The sequence below is a fragment of the Lissotriton vulgaris genome, chromosome 7, assembly GCF_964263255.1.
Source record: "Lissotriton vulgaris chromosome 7, aLisVul1.2, whole genome shotgun sequence".
NCBI lineage: Eukaryota > Metazoa > Chordata > Amphibia > Caudata > Salamandridae > Lissotriton > Lissotriton vulgaris.
The window spans coordinates 407,459,186-407,476,885 of record NC_141695.1 but is presented as its reverse complement, the minus strand read 5'-3'; the positions used below and the strand labels follow the sequence as shown (position 1 = coordinate 407,476,885).

At 45.1% G+C, this 17,700-nt stretch overlaps 1 protein-coding gene across 1 annotated transcript in view; it reads right to left on the bottom strand.

The window, feature by feature from the left end:
• CACNG6 (calcium voltage-gated channel auxiliary subunit gamma 6) overlaps positions 1-17,700 on the bottom strand; it is a 387,434-nt gene that overhangs the window by 14,406 nt on the left and 355,328 nt on the right. The window contains exons 2-3 of the mRNA XM_086930367.1: positions 6,476-6,550; positions 4,536-4,673 (exon numbers count right to left, since the gene is read on the bottom strand). Coding sequence (XP_086786493.1) covers positions 4,536-4,673; positions 6,476-6,550 — 213 coding nt within the window. The remainder of the gene's footprint in view (positions 1-4,535; positions 4,674-6,475; positions 6,551-17,700) is intronic.

Genomic DNA, 17,700 nt, shown 5'->3' with positions numbered 1-17,700 from the left:
AACAAATGAGATATGTATCTAATAACCAATGTCATAAATTACTGCACTTTAAGTACCTGCAACGAGCGTACATCACACCACACCTTCTGGCCAAGATGGATCCCACCATCCCACACTCATGTACCAGGTGTGCTGCTGATCATGTGGGGTTTTGGCACCTGGCCTGGCCCTGCTCATTGTGAAACAACAGATTACATTGGGGTAGTGCCCAGATCCCGACAGCAAAGGCTTGGATTCACGGCCTGATATATTACGATACCACCAGTGACATATATGCCACATTGCAACCGCTAACCGCGCGAAAGATATCTGCTAACTGCTGAAAGCTTACCTTCAGGCATATCCACTAGAGAATGACTATGGGTTCTGTGCAGGCTTTGATTTACTGGGCTCTCCTCTACGGGGCAGGGGTGAGATGTGAACTACCTACTATCCCTTGGTACCGCCTACCTCTCATCGAGAGGAGGGGGGATTTATGCGCACAGGCTGAAGCATGTTTATGAACTTGTGACGTGAATCCTGAAGGGGGGATGGTTATAGTATAGGGCGTGTCCCTCATTGGCGATCTCACTGAGCTATGGATGTCCTAGGGATTATACGTGACCCATACAGTTGTTCAATACTGATATCCACGGACATAGTGTTTAGCACGGTGAATGGTTGTGATAGCTAATTCTCAAATTGAAGGGCACCTCTGTATCAAGTTTGATGTTTAATTTCCGTTGTTTTGTTCACTACATTCTGAGATGTTCAAGATTTAGCCTCTCGATGGAGGCTGATATTGTACCATTGGGTACCACGAAAATATCAATAAATAAAAAGTTTTAAAAAAAGATGGATACAATCCACACCGAGACCTTCAAGGCAATGTTGCATACCAAACTAAGAATGTGGCATTGAGCTCTGCCAGCACCCACATGTAGTATAGAAATTAGATTCCATCAAAAAATATCAGGTAAAACGGGCAGGCTAAGGTTTTTTCACATGCAAACCAGAAGCGGTACTAACGATAGCACTGTGACCCATGCAGGAGGTGACAGGTATATATTCCAAGAAGAAGAATCAGGAAGAAACACAGAGATCATTGCTGGTTCTCACATTATTTGATGCAGTCTCATATACTGAAGTTCATCTAGTCAGACAGGACTAGAATTATCACCTCCATAAAGGTCCAAAAAAGACTAAAATCTGACCTGACCTGACCTGACCTGCAAAATCTGACCTGAGCTGAATTGGGATAGAGACACATTTTGGTCTTTGAAATTAACACCGATCCAGTTCGTGATTAAAGAAGAATTAATTTTTCTAGGACTTTGGACAGTGCATTTTTGGGTGGATGATATCAGCAGATCTAGATTTTATCTCAGTGCTGGTGAGACTACCTGAAGCGACCAATACTGGGGATAAAGAGCCAGGAATGCACGTTTCGATAGGACCCTTCGCATAACAGCCACAGGCTAGACATGGAATGGACATGGCATTAACTGAGCCTTAGTCTTCCAGAACCCTGATACTCTGAGTTTTCATACAATTTATAGGGTTTCTGAGGATGATAAAGATCTTGAGCCAGAATCACAGTTGTATCCATGATAGCTCTATTGCTGCAGGACTCCCTGGCGCATTTTATATCACTAATACCCTTCAGGTGAGGGCGATAGCGTGAAGGGCCTTCTCCTCAGCCCACATGTACTCGGACATGTAGTCCCCACCAATGTAGCCACAAAGAAAAGTCTGTGATAGCTCATAGTTGTGTCATAGTTAATCACTGCCATTCAAAGGTAGCAGCCATCGTCTGTTGTGAAATATCCCAATTTTGCCTTATTCCAGTCAGATAAGACATGTATAGATTGCAAGTAACTTACTTGCTCTGTTAGTGGCAGCAGACATTGGGATACTAAATCTCCTCAGCTTCTACCCTCAACAGACCTATCCTTAAAGAAGAAACACCCAAAGTTATTTCGGTTTTCGCTTCTCACTTCTCAAATGTTTTATCTAAACCTGGCCAGAGTTCATCAATCAGGTATCATATAGGCCACGGCACGTTAATAGTCTCTGGAACTAGAGGTTGTGCTTTGTGTGCTTTACATTAGAGACAAGAACAGTGCCTGTCTGCTTTTGCGCTTGGTTTTTTCCCAGCTGAATTTGATACTGTTGATAATGCAATCCATTAACATCCTTGGAAAGTGCCTGCGCAAAGTAACAACTTGATTCCCTTCCATAACAGAAAAGCAATAAGAACTGTCCAAGACAGAGAAGTCCAAATTCACCTTGTTTGGTATCTTCAGTAGCCCTGCAAGATTCAATACAATGCCCTGATTCTTTAAAGCATAAAACTCACTCTTCGGGATCTTACCACAACCCTGCACATCACTATGCATCAATATGCTGATGATACCCTGCTGCACAGAGAGGTGCATTGCTCATATCACAACCTGCATGAAGTCCACTTCAGAGTAGAATTCTGCATTACCTTAAATGAATTCCACAAAAGGGGAAGGTCCTATTCATCTCCCCATCCAAATCTAACCTCGCGATCCAGTAAAAGATATTATTATCCTCTGCTGGTGGCATGTCCCAATGCTGGTTTTATACTCCAAATTAGTTGGCTTGACAAATGGACCTCGAACTTCATCTAAACATAGTGTAAGAAGATCCATACAAACTGCACTTCCTGGCCAAGACAACTGCATCCCCAAGCTTTCTTATGCCCTGTAATACCAGCTCAAAGGGATATGGTCTGGCATTTTGGACCTAACAGTTTCTGGAGGAGCAGGATGAATCCTGATATGGATGTTCCCTGTTTGTAGTGTACATTGTGCAAAACAGCGATGAACGGGGATGCAGCTCAGCAATGGCTGAGATTAATTCAACCATTCCACCCCTCATTGTTTTTTCTTTACAGGCATCAAATCCTTCTGAACACGTGTTCTTGTCCACAATATCTTCTCTTCTTTGCCTGCATGCCCCAAACAGACCATTTATACGAGTCCAATTGTATGTGTTTCTTAACTGACTCGTACGAACGCTGAACTATATGTTAATAATGATCAATCACTAGGTGGTGCAACATTGATCCTTTTTTAACATACTACAATCTGCCTTTCCCACTTGTGTAAGGTGCTCCAACTCTCACTTAGGACTATTTCACCCAAGAGGCTGATCCTTTCTTCCATAAAGCTCCTTTGTTGTATTCTCCTTGAATTCGGTTTCAGGTATATTTCATCCTTTTGTCAGCACCTTCTTATGGTTCATGTTTAGACCCATTGCTCAACATGTAGCGTCTTAATATTGGTTGCATTATACAATGAAGTGTAGCATAGCCTATTACAGACTGACTGCTTTCTTGGAACTGGGCAGTGTAACAGTTGTTTCCCCGCACTAGCATTTAGGGAGTGGGCCTGTTTGTTGGTACTGAGCCTCTTCCAGCACAGTCACTAATTGGGTCTTCATATGTGTTCATTTGTTAAATATGTGATGGAATTGTCTAGAGTAGACTTTACTAAGATGGAGCAGATCCATCATCTTTATCCATAAATGACCCAACTAGTCCCTGTGTGGCTTCTAATGCATCTTGCTCTTTCTGGAGCCTCTCAGCTTCCTTGCAGTAGTACTAACAATAGAAGGAGCAAAGATTGTGGTAAAGAGATATCAGATTTGTATCATTCTGGTACAACATGTAAATAGCAGACAAAAGACTGCTACCTCATGCCCCTTAGATCCCACCCCTGGAATGAGTAACCCAAACCTATACCCAGCATCAGTTGTGCAGAACTGTAATGCCTTGTAGGGACTAGTACATACGTAATACAACTTCAGAACAAACTGAAAGGTGCACACGTCTCCCTTTTGTTTAGAGGTGTGCTTCCACACAGCTCATGCCTTTTTACCTACTTTGAAAACTTCACAAAGTTTCTGTAGTCTCGTGCTTTTTGCCAGTAGTTCAAAATTGATTTTGAGGGAAAAAATCCATCAAATATTTATTTTGTGGATCTCTGTCAACAAAAAAGTGAAACATTTATTCTAATCACCTTTTTAAATAAAAGAGGACATTTCCCCTCCAAAAATTAAGCGGGCGTACATCTTGCTGTAAGACAAAATTGGGGAAAATTTAAAAAAAAAAAAAGTTTGCCCAACCTTGCTGAGGAAATTTAAACTTTGCCCACTTCTAGTTCTGAAAATATATTATACATTTTGAGGAAAGCCCATCTGGCTGTTAAGTCACAATGTCCGTCAAATTAAGACATATACTAATTTTAGTCTGTGATTATAAACATGTCTACCGGTTAGCTCTGGAGTTGAAGGGACATATAATATGTAAATTCCTACCCCAGGGTGCTGAGACAGAGTCCTCAAGTGTAAAATAATTAGATTGACAGAGGCATTTGGCCACTACCCACCTGCCCTGGACTCATTTGAGATGGCTTCCAATTCGTGAAAAGCACTTCAACGCAGTTTCCCCATCATCCCGGTTGTGTGGACAGGTTACATCAGAAAGAGAAGGCTTGGTCGATGTTAACAACAAAGTGATATCTTACCAGAGAAGATGAAGAAGAAAGAAGCCGGCTTAAGAAGAAATTCTACGCCCTTGCTGAGAGCCATGGTGATGCACAGGGCACCCATTGCCATCAAGAGAATGCTGAGTAGAGACATAACGGCTGCTGTGATGTTGAGGTCTACAAGCAGAAAGAAGAGTGTTGAGGAAACAGATCAGAAGATTATCAGCATTAAAAACACTATTAACAGTAATATGAGGATGTAAACAGGGATAGTAGACTTTTTTAGCTTATCAAATTAGGGTGGAAAAGTTCTTCTAATTCAACTTCTAAAATTGTACGAAGTGCACACATATCGCACACTTCAAAACTGTGATATGCTGCACTTCGCTTGGGGCATAAAGTTCTTGCAAAAAATTTACCTGTAACGGTTTTTCTCAGCAAATTTCTGACAGAGGTTTCCAGTTATAAAAACCTACATTTTGCAGATTAATGTATTGCTCTTTTTTTAAATGTTGCAAGCATTGCGAAGTTACAGAAATGTGTAAACATCCGAAAACAACACCAAAGTAGGGCCACTACATATGATAATATATTTAAAGGTCTAGAGTGTGTTGTAATGGACCGGGTCTGTGTGTGCATAGTTATGAATTTCTACCAGATGAATAATAAAATGAATTTACATCTAAAATGCAAAAAGCAATCTATTTTGTAATATTTCAGACAGATTATTACATTCTAGAGCAAAAGTCTGAGGTTTTGGCGTAGTTCAAAGATGTCAGACATGTTTATACAGTTTTGGTGCATTTAGAAACTGTCACAGCTGAAGGTCAAAGTAATGTAAATGTTCAGACAAACGATTTCAAGCGCAGATTCACCAGCCACAAAAGTGTTGGTGTGGATCGTGGTATTGTTGGAATTGTTTACCAATTTCTACTTCCAGCAGAAATTCTGGCTCAGGTCTCTTATGGAATTGTTTATCTTTGGGGCATATTATCAAGAACAGCATTAAAAATGATCGCCGGTTTAGCGGCAGTAAAATGCCGCTAAAGCGGCGATAATGGGCTTGATAAGAAGCCCTTGAGAATTCCAATAGAAGAAGTCCATGTTCTGGTGTGAACCTGGGCTTCTTTTGCAATTCTCCAGGGCATGTTATCTTATCAAGCCCATTATCTACGCTTTAGCTGCAGTTTTCTGCCGCTAAACTGGCAATAATTTTAACGCCGTCCGTGATAATATGCCCCTCTGTCTTTTCCTTTTCTTCTCTTTACATCTCAAAATGTAACAAGCTAATATTGATTGCATTTTACAATGAAGTGTAGCATAGCCATTACCTTCTTAGAACTTGGCAATGTATCATTTTTTTCCCCACCCTGTCTGTTGGTAAGGAGCCTCTTTCAGCAGTCCCTATTTGGGTTCTTACTAACCTTAATTTGTGAAATGTGAAAGGGAATTCTGTTGAGCAGACTTTATTGACAAGGAGTGGATAAATGATCTGTATCCATAAATAACCTTACTTAATCCCAAGGTCACTTCTAATGTACTCCTTAGGCTTCTATCTGCAATTGTCAGCCCCTCTCACTCCTGAATATTTGTTCCTGGGTGCACTGCCTTCTCTCCTTTTTGCACAAGAATCTGTTCTATAACACCAATCAGCTTCCCTATCTTTGATCCAGTTACCGTTTTCTTTCTGGAGCCTCTCAGTTTCCTTGCAGTGGTACTAACAATGGACAGAGCAAAGCTAGTGGTAAAGAAATGTCAAATCAGTGTCAGGCTGTCTCAACATGTGGATGGCAGATGAAAGGCTGTAGCTAAACGTGTGGCTCAAATAATCCCGTTAGATCACACCACATCATTTATGGTCATTGATTTGAACCTATAGATATCAATCAGCTAACAGCATGCTGCATCACATAATCTAAACTCTCCATCCAAAAGACATGCAGCAACAATGCAGGATATAGGGTAAATGAACATCTTACCTTTGTGGGTGGTGCGTTGGAATATTTGCGCTTCATCGCCCGAGGTGAAGAACTTGAAGAAGGAGCAATTGGATACTAGAAGAACGAAAAAGAACAACATGAACTTTTATTCAAGCAAATGATGGAATCATTCTCGAGCATCAGTTATTGAGTAAGAAGTAATATCCCATCATCATGGACCTCAGAACTCCTGCGGTGCCTGATGACACTCTCCCACATGATAATTTTGAGACTCAATACATGGGCGTAGTCATTTATTTGGCCATTTCTCTTTAACTCCTAACACATTAGCAAGTTCTATTGCATTGAACTCTGTGGTGGTGCCGTGAACTTCATCTTTATTTTGGCAGTTTTGGAAAGAGGATAGTATGCTTTTATAGTACTAAAACTGGAATGCATTCATCCATCCATTCATCAATCCATCCAACCAGCCCCTCCTCCCCCAGGCCTCTAAGAGGTACGGGACATGACTGCCAATATATCCTACTGTTGCTGTCAGAGAGAGGTTAGTTCACACTGTTGCCAAGTTGTGCCTCCTTTTCTAGAGACTAGAATGAATGAGTCCACATTGTAATCTTTGTTCTTTGAGTATATGTTTAAGTTACATGTCATATACCTTTCCAAAATGTATACATTTGCAAATTAAAGTTGCTTTAAAAAAATGAAAGTGAACTCTGAAAATAATAAAAAGATGTCTGAATAAATTAAATGTTCTGGCTTCTAGCTAAGCGATGTAGCTTTCTTATAGTTGCTATATATGGCCATTTTCTTTCTCTTGGCCACAAAAGAATCTAAGTCAAGGTTTCTGAGTCCAACATTGGAACGCGAACATGTTAAAAGTCAGAAGGACATTGTCTCTGATCTATTGAATTTGCTCTTTTTCTTCAAATGATTTCCTAGATTCAGTTCTCTCAAGTTCCAATTAGCATCCAAAAAGATATCTAACGTTTTATTTTATGAAAGGCACTGGCATTTTATTATTGTCTTTCAAGTGACTATCACACCTAGGTTTTTTATATCGTTATGCCCATGGCAACAACATCCCTTTGAATCCTAATGATCAATTGCGTACATTCATAAAAATCTTCACATGAACATGAGTGTCAATGTGCATGTGGTCGGTACGGCCCACATGCAAGGAATGGGGAAACAGTACATGAATATTAAACCTAAAATTCTCTTCAAGTGGCATAAGTATATCCATTTCTCCTCTGTGGAACGTGCTCAAGAAACTACCATACAAAGTACCATCATTTAATTTGATGTATAGTTTGTCGAAGCTGCCAAAAAGAAGAGCATCTATACAGCACGGCCATTCCATATATGCCAGGCCCTCTATATCATGCTTACGTCATGTATTCTATAGCAGAGCATTTTTTTTTAATGTTTCACTAATTTTTTTAAAAAACAAATCATATGCAAACAAACTAAACGCAGGTCCCCGCGCCATCACCTTGTTCGGTATATTATCAGGGAGTGACGTTCTCTTTCACTCTCATCCTTCCTTTTTAATGTATGCTTTTATCACAAACAGCTTCAATTGATACATTTTTAAAGGGACAAAGGGAAACGTGGATCTGCATGTTATGTATCATCTTGCTTCCTGACTCAGTGCAACGTCGCTGTCATCCTTCTTAGTTAGCCAGACCTCCTCTTTCTATCTCCCATCCTCCAAATCCTTTTTTTCAAATGTTAAGTGAAATTAGCATTTATAAAAATGTGGATATTGAAATGAGGGTACAATGGTGGGAAATAAACTAAATCAAGGTATTTAATGAAGGCTGGTGGACAAATAGAGAAGGGCGACCGGCAAAATATTTTGGAGGAATCAATTATATTGATGTTCTTGACCTTAAAAATGGATATTGGCAATACTCTCTGTGTTTGGTTAATATAAAAGAAACACATATTCTGTAATTTAGATGAATTCCTTTTTAATTAGAACGCCCTTCAAAGTCTCCTGTGGTAAATGGTAGACTTTACTAAGATGATGGATATTGGTGTATTGATCGTTCATTGATTCTACAAAACTAAATAACCTCCTACAAACCTAGTGAGCGACTAATAATGAAAGGGAAACAGCAAAGTGGAGATGCACTAAGCATGATTTAAGTTTGCTAAAAACCATTCTGAAGGGTCTCAGGTGTTAGCAAAACGGCTATTTGAGATTTCATAGTTATAAAAAAAACGACATGAACCCTTGGTCCATATGACAAATAAAACAAGTCCATATCACGTATATTGTGCTATATCCACAAATGAACTGCATATTTAAAGTATTAAACCAAACGCTGATTACTTAAGGCTTCCAATGTGTGTTATTGGAACTTTTTAAATGTTTGTTCATATGTCGTCTGAATAACAGAAGAAATGTCCTTAGGGTGTGGTAAGCAGTTATGTCAATCAGTGGACAAAGTGATTGTGAAATAACATATGCCATCTTAAGTTGTTTACCAGTAAGAGTGTACTTCCGCCTCTCATAATATTAACTCAAAATGTGTATCCTATACTGTTATTTAAAAATTGCTCAGTACTATAAAAGTAATAATTGTTATACATATATGATTGTTGGAACTGGCCCTTCTTGCAGGGTCATCCCCAAACTTTTTGCTTCTTCCTCCCTTATTTTTCCTGACCCGTGGCTGTTGGCAATAGGACTCTGCGCACTTTACCACTGCTGATCAGTGCTAAAGTGCATATGCTCTCTATGTAAATTGTTATTCTGATTGGATATACATGTTTGGCATATTTGTATCACCATGAAGTCCCTAGTAAAGTGCACTGGGTGTGCCAGTGCAGGTGATGGCAAATGCTACTAGTGGGCCTGCAGCACTGATTGTGCCACCCACAGGAGTAGCTCTAAAATGGAGTCTCGGGCCTGCCACTGCAGTGCCTATGGGCAGTTTAGAAACTGCCATGTCCTCCTGGTCAGTGTCCCCACTGACCAGGCCTAACCCTTCCCTTTTTGTGCACATCAGTCACCCCTATGGAAGGCCCAAGGTACCCCCCTGGGCAGGGTGCAGTGTATGTGAAAGGTAGAGCATGTACTAGTGCAGGTGACATGCTCTGGTAGTGAATTACAGCCATTTTCGTTTTTCACTATTGTAAGGCTATCTTGCTCCATAGGTTAACATGGGGGATGCTGGCTACAGTGGTTAACAGCATTTCTTCCCATAGGAACAAGCTAGGACATAAGTATCTAGTATCCCTGAACTCAGAATTTAATAACACATCTTTTAGGAAAGGTGGTTTTTAAATCCTGTGTTTGAGAACAGCACTTTTGGAAAGTTGCTGTTCTCTTGTCTGACCCTTCTGTGTGCCTGGGCCTGTTTGTGTATTGACTGTCTGGTTTGTGAGTGACAGGGGCTGGGGAATTCCCCCAGAGGCTGTATGAGTCAGCACTAGGCTGAATGGATGCATTGCAACCTGAGTGGTGGGAGGAGTTAGCACCTGGGCTGAATAGGGCTGTGCCTGCCTGCCACAATGCTGGCTCCACCTCCTGCTGGGCGGCTGAGGACCCTGCCCCTCACTCTGAAAGGAAAGATGCAGCCAGCAAAACAAAGTGCTCAGGATCCACCCAGAACTGGTTCAGACCGGGCTCAGGGCCCACATGCACAGAGAGAACAAAGACTTTAGGGGTATAAGTACAGGACCCCTGACAACAGAAAATTAGATCATCCTGGAAATCAAGAAGGAACCTCTGCCAAGGAGAAAGCTGACTCTGAAGAAGGAAGACTGTCCTGCTGTTGCTCTGCTGGACTGACCTGCTGTTGCTTTGCTGACAAGGAGAGGGGAAGGACTTTGCTGTGAGCTGTGTCCCCTGTCTTGAAGGAATCTCCAAGGGCCTGAGAAGAGCTGGCTCCCTGTTTTTGAAGTCCCAGGAACAAAAGAACTTCACCCCCAGTTTCCCTGAACTCTGCTGAGAGAGTTCTTTCCTTCCTAGAGTGCTTGATCCAGTTGTGGGGCCTCTGGAAGTTGACCCTGAGCTGGGAAGCTTGAAACTAAGCTTGAGAGACTTTTGAATCTGAAAAGTGTCGCATCGCTCGCTTGCGGAGCGCATCCCCGACAGTGCGAGAAGTTTCCCGCCGCTACGAAGGTCGAGATCGGCGCAGCGCCTGACGCCGCTGCCAGAGCCGTCGCATCCTTCGTTTGCGGGACGCACCAGACCGGTGCGGGAGAATCTAACATCGCTGCGAGTGTCGTCGCAGAGCCTGTCGTCGCTGGGTGAGATCGCCGCACCGCTTGCTTGCGGACCACATCACGTCGCTGCGAACATCGTCGCAGAACCATCGCATCGAGGAGCTGCGAGAGAGAGGATCACCGCTGGACCGCGCATCGTCGCCCCGGAGATCGTCGCAGCCCCTACGAGATCATCGCATCGTGCCTTTGCGAGAACAAACTTCCTACGGAACCTACGCACCGGAATCCACGCAAGCGGCCTTCCTCCCCATACAGACCGGATTCGTCGCAACACGCCCGCTGCTGCAGCGGGGCTGTCGCATCGCCTCCCCAGGGTCTCAGGAGCAACGCATCGCTTGTTTTCCACCGCACCAGCTTCCTGCTTGTGGATCTTTGTTGCATCTAAAAGGTACTGTGAGTAAACGTGACGCAACTGTGAACTTTTCACGCATCTGTGGTTTATTTTACCGCAACCTGAAGAACTTTAACGCAAACCTTAAGAACTCTTTTGAAACCATATTCTTGAACTGTGTATGTTGGATTTTTGCCGTTTTGGTCTTGTGTAGTTTAGAATAAATATCTTTATTTTCCTAAACTGTTGTGGAATCAGTTTGTGGTGTTTTCACTGTGTTACTGTGAGTGTTGGTACAAATACTTTACGCATTGCCTCTGGTTAGCCTAGACTGCTCAGGCCAAGCTACCTAGAGGGCGAGCAGGGGTTATCTAAGAGGGTTATCTCCTTGCCCTGACTAGAAGCAAGGGTCCCTATTTGGACAGTGGTACCTACCTCTGCCAACTAGAGACCCCCAGTTCTAACATTGGTGGCAGCGGTGGGATTTGAACTTGTATTTGTACTTGACCCACAGTGATTGGTGTACATCACTAGTGAGTGCAGACCACTACGCCACCGCATACTACATTTTTTATTTATGGTTCTATTTTTGATCGTAACCCTGAAAGAATCCAAGCATCATGTCTCAGAATGGTAAACCAGCAAGTGATGTTGCAGAACTGGAGTTTGATATTGAAATGTTAAGTGATTACAAAGTAGGTCAACTCAGGCAGTTCTGCAGGAACTTTGGATGCCCCATGAAGCGCCGCACCAAGAAGGAGGAGCTACAGGAGGCCTTAAGGGCCTGGTGGGAGACCAAAAAGGCTGGGGAGACAGATGATGCAGAAGTGGATGAGGATGCACAGAGGGATGGTTTCAGGCCACAGGATCTGCCTGTGTCCAGAGCAGCCTCAAGGGCTGGCAGCAACCATTCAGCTGAAAGTTTTTCCCCAGAGGAGTTGGAGGAAAACCAAAGGGCTAGAGATCATAAATTAGAAATGTTGAGGCTTGAAATGAAGATGAAGCAAATGGAAAAGGAAAGGGCGGCAGAGGAGAGCAAACATGCCCGTGCCCTGGAGGAATTGAAATTGTCCTTGGCCCATGAATTACGAATGAGGAAGCTTGAGATGGAGCTCAAGAGGCGTGAGGCCATGAGGGTCTCAGCTGAAGAAGAAACATGGGTAGCTCAAGAGAGGAGCTTTGCTGAGTTGGAGGTGGAGTCCAGCTCAGATGGTGGCAGCATGGTTATGATATCTAGTGCTGAGAGAAAGGTACAAACACCCAGAGATGGGGCGCCTGACTTGAGGGAGGGGGTCAACATACACCAGGGGGTTCAGGTTTATGATGTAGTTCCAGTGGAGTGCAGTGTCCCTGAAGTAGATTGGGGGACAGGCATAGGGGACCATATTCCCAGTGGTGGGAGGGACACTCTACTGACTCTAGATGAGAGGTACAGGGAGAGGGGTTCCCCCGTGGTAGAAACCTTGGTGTGTGTGAGTGAAGACCAGCCAGAAGAGTGTGGGTTGTGTGACAGAGAGAGTCAGATACTGTCTTGCCAGTCTCAGGAGAGTGGTGTGGGGTACTTGTGTGAGGCACTGGAGGGCGAGGCAAAGGGTAGCTTGGTTAACAACTGTGGGGGGCTGTGTGATTCATTTGATGGAGAGCATATTTTAAGTCCCTGTTGTCCAGAGCTATGCCAACACCCGGTGGAGTGTGAGTTCTCTGACCCCAGAGAGCTTGCGTTGGAGGCAGACCTCTTGGTGAATTCCAGAGAGTCTGAGGAGGCATTGGGGAGTGATCCCAAAAGGAGTGGCTTAGATATCTTCCAGACCTGTGAGGTGGAAGAGGTTCAGTGTAGCCCGGTTAGGTCCCAGTGTGGTGGCAGGGGTGTAGGGGCTCATGTCCGGTCTCAGTGGAGAAGGAATGAGTGTGGGACGGTGTGTCTCACGGTGCCCGAAACCCAGTCTCAGGGCCTGGAGGGTTGCTTAAGGGAACACGAGGTTGGGGACCTAGACTGTACTTGTAGGCCATTTGAGGAGGATCTCCCAGTGTCTGTTGAACGGGGAGTGCCTGTAACCAGGCCTCCATCAGTTCTGGTGTTTAGCAGTGCCGCTCCATTTGGGAGGGTACAGAAGTCCAGACTGAGGGGTAAGAGGGGGAAGGAGTCCCCAGTGGGAGAACCAGTGGGTCAGGGACCAGTCAGAAGGGCTGAGTCTCTCAGGAGTGACCATAGTGACACCACTTCTGTCCTGGGGGATCTTCCCGCACTGTCAGGTGGGCAGGGGTCGGGAGATCTGCGCCAGGCAGACTGTCACGGGACACATGAGTTGTGTGTCACCCTCAAGGGGGTACTATGTGAGTCCCCAGAAGTCCTAGTGTGCCAGGCAAGGGCACAACCCCAGGTTTTGGTCCCTGGGTTGGGAGACAAGGTTCAGGATCTGCCTGACCTGGAAGGAAGGGCATCTGTAACCAGTGCCCTGACCAATATGGTTCCCAGGGGTACCCCTCCAGTAGGGAGAGTGCAGCACTCTGGAAGGGGGTGCAGAGGGAGAGAGTCCTCATCTCTGACCCCGGCACAACCTGAGGGGTTAAACCCGAGGTTGGGAGACCAGTGGGTCTCATCCCTGATCACTGTTGGTGGTCACTGTGGCTTGCTGTCGGTCTGTTGGGACACACCTGTGAGGAAATTAAGGTTAGGTGCTGCCCAGGTGGTGTCCACAGGTGAGGTGAAGGGTTCCACATGGGTTGGCATGGTGGACCCTGAGAGTATGGATAGAGTGATACAACCAGGTTCAGGAAGGCGTAGAACAGGAATAGTGCCCTGCCGTTTGGGCCAGGTTCCGTGTTCTATCGCCTTAAGCAGGGAATCCCATCGAGGTATCGTTTGGTCTACCCTGGCTTTAGGCTGGAAGGGGGTTGTGTTGGAACTGGCCCTTCTTGCAGGGTCATCCCCAAACTTTTTGCTTCTTCCTCCCTTATTTTTCCTGACCCGTGGCTGTTGGCAATAGGACTCTGCGCACTTTACCACTGCTGATCAGTGCTAAAGTGCATATGCTCTCTATGTAAATTGTTATTCTGATTGGATATACATGTTTGGCATATTTGTATCACCATGAAGTCCCTAGTAAAGTGCACTGGGTGTGCCAGGGCTGGTGATGGCAAATGCTACTAGTGGGCCTGCAGCACTGATTGTGCCACCCACAGGAGTAGCTCTAAAATGGAGTCTCGGGCCTGCCACTGCAGTACCTATGGGCAGTTTAGAAACTGCCATGTCCTCCTGGTCAGTGTCCCCACTGACCAGGCCTAACCCTTCCCTTTTCATGCACATCAGTCACCCCTATGGAAGGCCAAAGGTACCCCCCTGGGCAGGGTGCAGTGTATGTGAAAGGTAGAGCATGTACTAGTGCAGGTGACATGCTCTGGTAGTGAATTACAGCCATTTTCGTTTTTCACTATTTTAAGGCTATCTTGCTCCATAGGTTAACATGGGGGATGCTGGCTACAGTGGTTAACAGCATTTCTTCCCATAGGAACAAGATAGGACATAAGTATCTAGTATCCCTGAACTCAGAATTTAATAACACATCTTTTAGGAAAGGTGGTTTTTAAATCCTGTGTTTGAGAACAGCACTTTTGGAAAGTTGCTGTTCTCTTGTCTGACCCTTCTGTGTGCCTGGGCCTGTTTGTGTATTGACTGTCTGGTTTGTGAGTGACAGGGGCTGGGGAATTCCCCCAGAGGCTGGATGAGTCAGCACTAGGCTGAATGGATGCATTGCAACCTGAGTGGTGGGAGGAGTTAGCACCTGGGCTGAATAGGGCTGTGCCTGCCTGCCACAATGCTGGCTCCACCTCCTGCTGGGCGGCTGAGGACCCTGCCCCTCACTCTGAAAGGAAAGATGCAGCCAGCAAAACAAAGTGCTCAGGATCCACCCAGTACTGGTTCAGACCGGGCTCAGGGCCCACATGCACAGAGAGAACAAAGACTTTAGGGGTATAAGTACAGGACCCCTGACAACAGAAAATTAGATCATCCTGGAAATCAAGAAGGAACCTCTGCCAAGGAGAAAGCTGACTCTGAAGAAGGAAGACTGTCCTGCTGTTGCTCTGCTGGACTGACCTGCTGTTGCTTTGCTGACAAGGAGAGGGGAAGGACTTTGCTGTGAGCTGTGTCCCCTGTCTTGAAGGAATCTCCAAGGGCCTGAGAAGAGCTGGCTCCCTGTTTTTGAAGTCCCAGGAACAAAAGGACTTCACCCCCAGTTTCCCTGAACTCTGCTGAGAGAGTTCGGTCCTTCTTAGAGTGCTTGATCCAGTTGTGGGGCCTCTGGAAGTTGACCCTGAGCTGGGAAGCTTGAAACTAAGCTTGAGAGACTTTTGAATGTGAAAAGTGTCGCATCGCTCGCTTGCGGAGCGCATCCCCGACAGTGCGAGAAGTTTCCCGCTGCTACGAAGGTCGAGATCGGCGCAGCGCCTGACGCCGCTGCCAGAGCCGTCGCATCCTTCGTTTGCGGGACGCACCAGACCGGTGCGGGAGAATCTAACATCGCTGCGAGTGTCGTCGCAGAGCCTGTCATCGCTGGGTGAGATCGCCGCACCGCTTGCTTGCGGACCGCATCACGTCGCTGCGAACATCGTCGCAGAACCATCGCATCGAGGAGCTGCGAGAGAGAGGATCACCGCTGGACCGCGCATCGTCTCCTCGGAGATCGTCGCAGCCCCTACGAGATCATCGCATCGTGCCTTTGCGAGAACAAACTTCATACGGAACCTACGCACCGGAATCCACGCAAGCGGCCTTCCTCCCCATACAGACCGGATTCGTCGCAACACGCCCGCTGCTGCAGCGGGGCTGTCGCATTGCCTCCCCAGGGTCTCAGGAGCAACGCATCGCTTGTTTTCCATCGCACCAGCTTCCTGCTTGTGGATCTTTGTTGCATCTAAAAGGTACTGTGAGTAAACGTGACGCAACTGTGAACTTTTCACGCATCTGTGGTTTATTTTACCGCAACCTGAAGAACTTTAACGCAAACCTTAAGAACTCTTTTGAAACCATATTCTTGAACTGTGTATGTTGGATTTTTGCCGTTTTGGTCTTGTGTAGTTTAGAATAAATATCTTTATTTTCCTAAACTGTTGTGGAATCAGTTTGTGGTGTTTTCACTGTGTTACTGTGAGTGTTGGTACAAATACTTTACGCATTGCCTCTGGTTAGCCTAGACTGCTCAGGCCAAGCTACCTAGAGGGCGAGCAGGGGTTATCTGAGAGGGTTATCTCCTTGCCCTGACTAGAAGCAAGGGTCCCTATGTGGACAGTGGTACCTACCTCTGCCAACTAGAGACCCCCAGTTCTAACAATGATGTTTTCATCCTTGAGGAAGCAATTGAGCATGAAGCATGTTTTGGGGCCTCTTCACAGACCCAGGGCAGGGGGTCTCATTACGCATAATAATGGGGCCTCATGCCAAGGAAGCAAAACCTCATGACAGGTATAGTAATTAAGCATGGGCGAATTTTGCGAATCTCGCGTTCGCGAATTTTGCGGATTTGCGAACTCGCAATTCGCAAAATCCGCGAATTCTCGCGAATTTGCGGATTTTTTTTTTTTGTGTTCGAGCGGGTTTCTGCCAGTTCGCGAGGGTTTTGTACAATTTCGCAAACGCGAACTTACCTGTCGGGTCGCAAGTTTTGCGAACTTGTTGTTTCTACGTGTCCAGCCTGTTTGGGACACTCTTCTTCATCACTGCCACTCTCTGTCACCACTGCCACTCTCTGACTACTCATGCCACCCTCTGGCCCACCCATGCCACCCTCTGTTTCATCACAGCACCCTCTGGTTGTCCAGTCAGTGTACATTATTGTGGCAAAGCAAAGCACACCTTCCCTGCCTCAAGTGACCTGAATTAATTTGGGGCTGATTAATGTGTCACAGAATATTTTTTTAGCTGGCACCTGCTTCCTTAGTGCTTCCTGATTAGTGATCTTTTGCACTTGCTAAGTGCTTTCATTGTTGCAAAATTAGTTACAACACCTGCCCTGCCCCAACTGACAATAATGAATTAGGGGCTGATTAATGGATTTGAACTTCCAGCCTGGCTCCTGCTTGTCTCCCTTAGCTGTAATTCAGGACCTTTGTGGCATATGTGTAACTATTCTGAGGTTCAGAGCAGGGTCACATAATAGTTGCAAGTAGGCAACTGAACTCTGGAGGGGCCCCTCAGGAAGCACTACAGGAAATGGCTACTAATGATGAGCCTGAACTTTTGAACCTGGTAAGTAGTTTCAGTTTTGCTAAGATCGTATTTCTGCAATTTAGCGCTTATTCGCGGGGCGCGAAGTTGTACTGGGAAGCCGCAAACTCACGCGAACAGTGCGAGCAAGCCATAAAATCCGCTGCTCGCGGATTTGCGGATTTTGCGGGAGATTCGCGAATCTCGCGGATTGCGAATTTACCGAAAATCCGCAAAATCCGCGAGCGAAACGGATTTTCCGCCCACACTTAATAGTAATCTCAAGACTTAACTTAGTTAATTTATCTTAATCATGTATGAAAGTCATGGTACTTTACAACTAAAACGGTTTGGGAAAAACAGGGTCATATTGAGATTATGACAGGGTGGAACAACAAGAATGAGAGCTTTCATTGCCATTTGTACATTTGATGTGAGTCTAAACAGCTTATAACTTAGTTCAGAAAGTCTCTGAATAGATGAGCCTTGAGT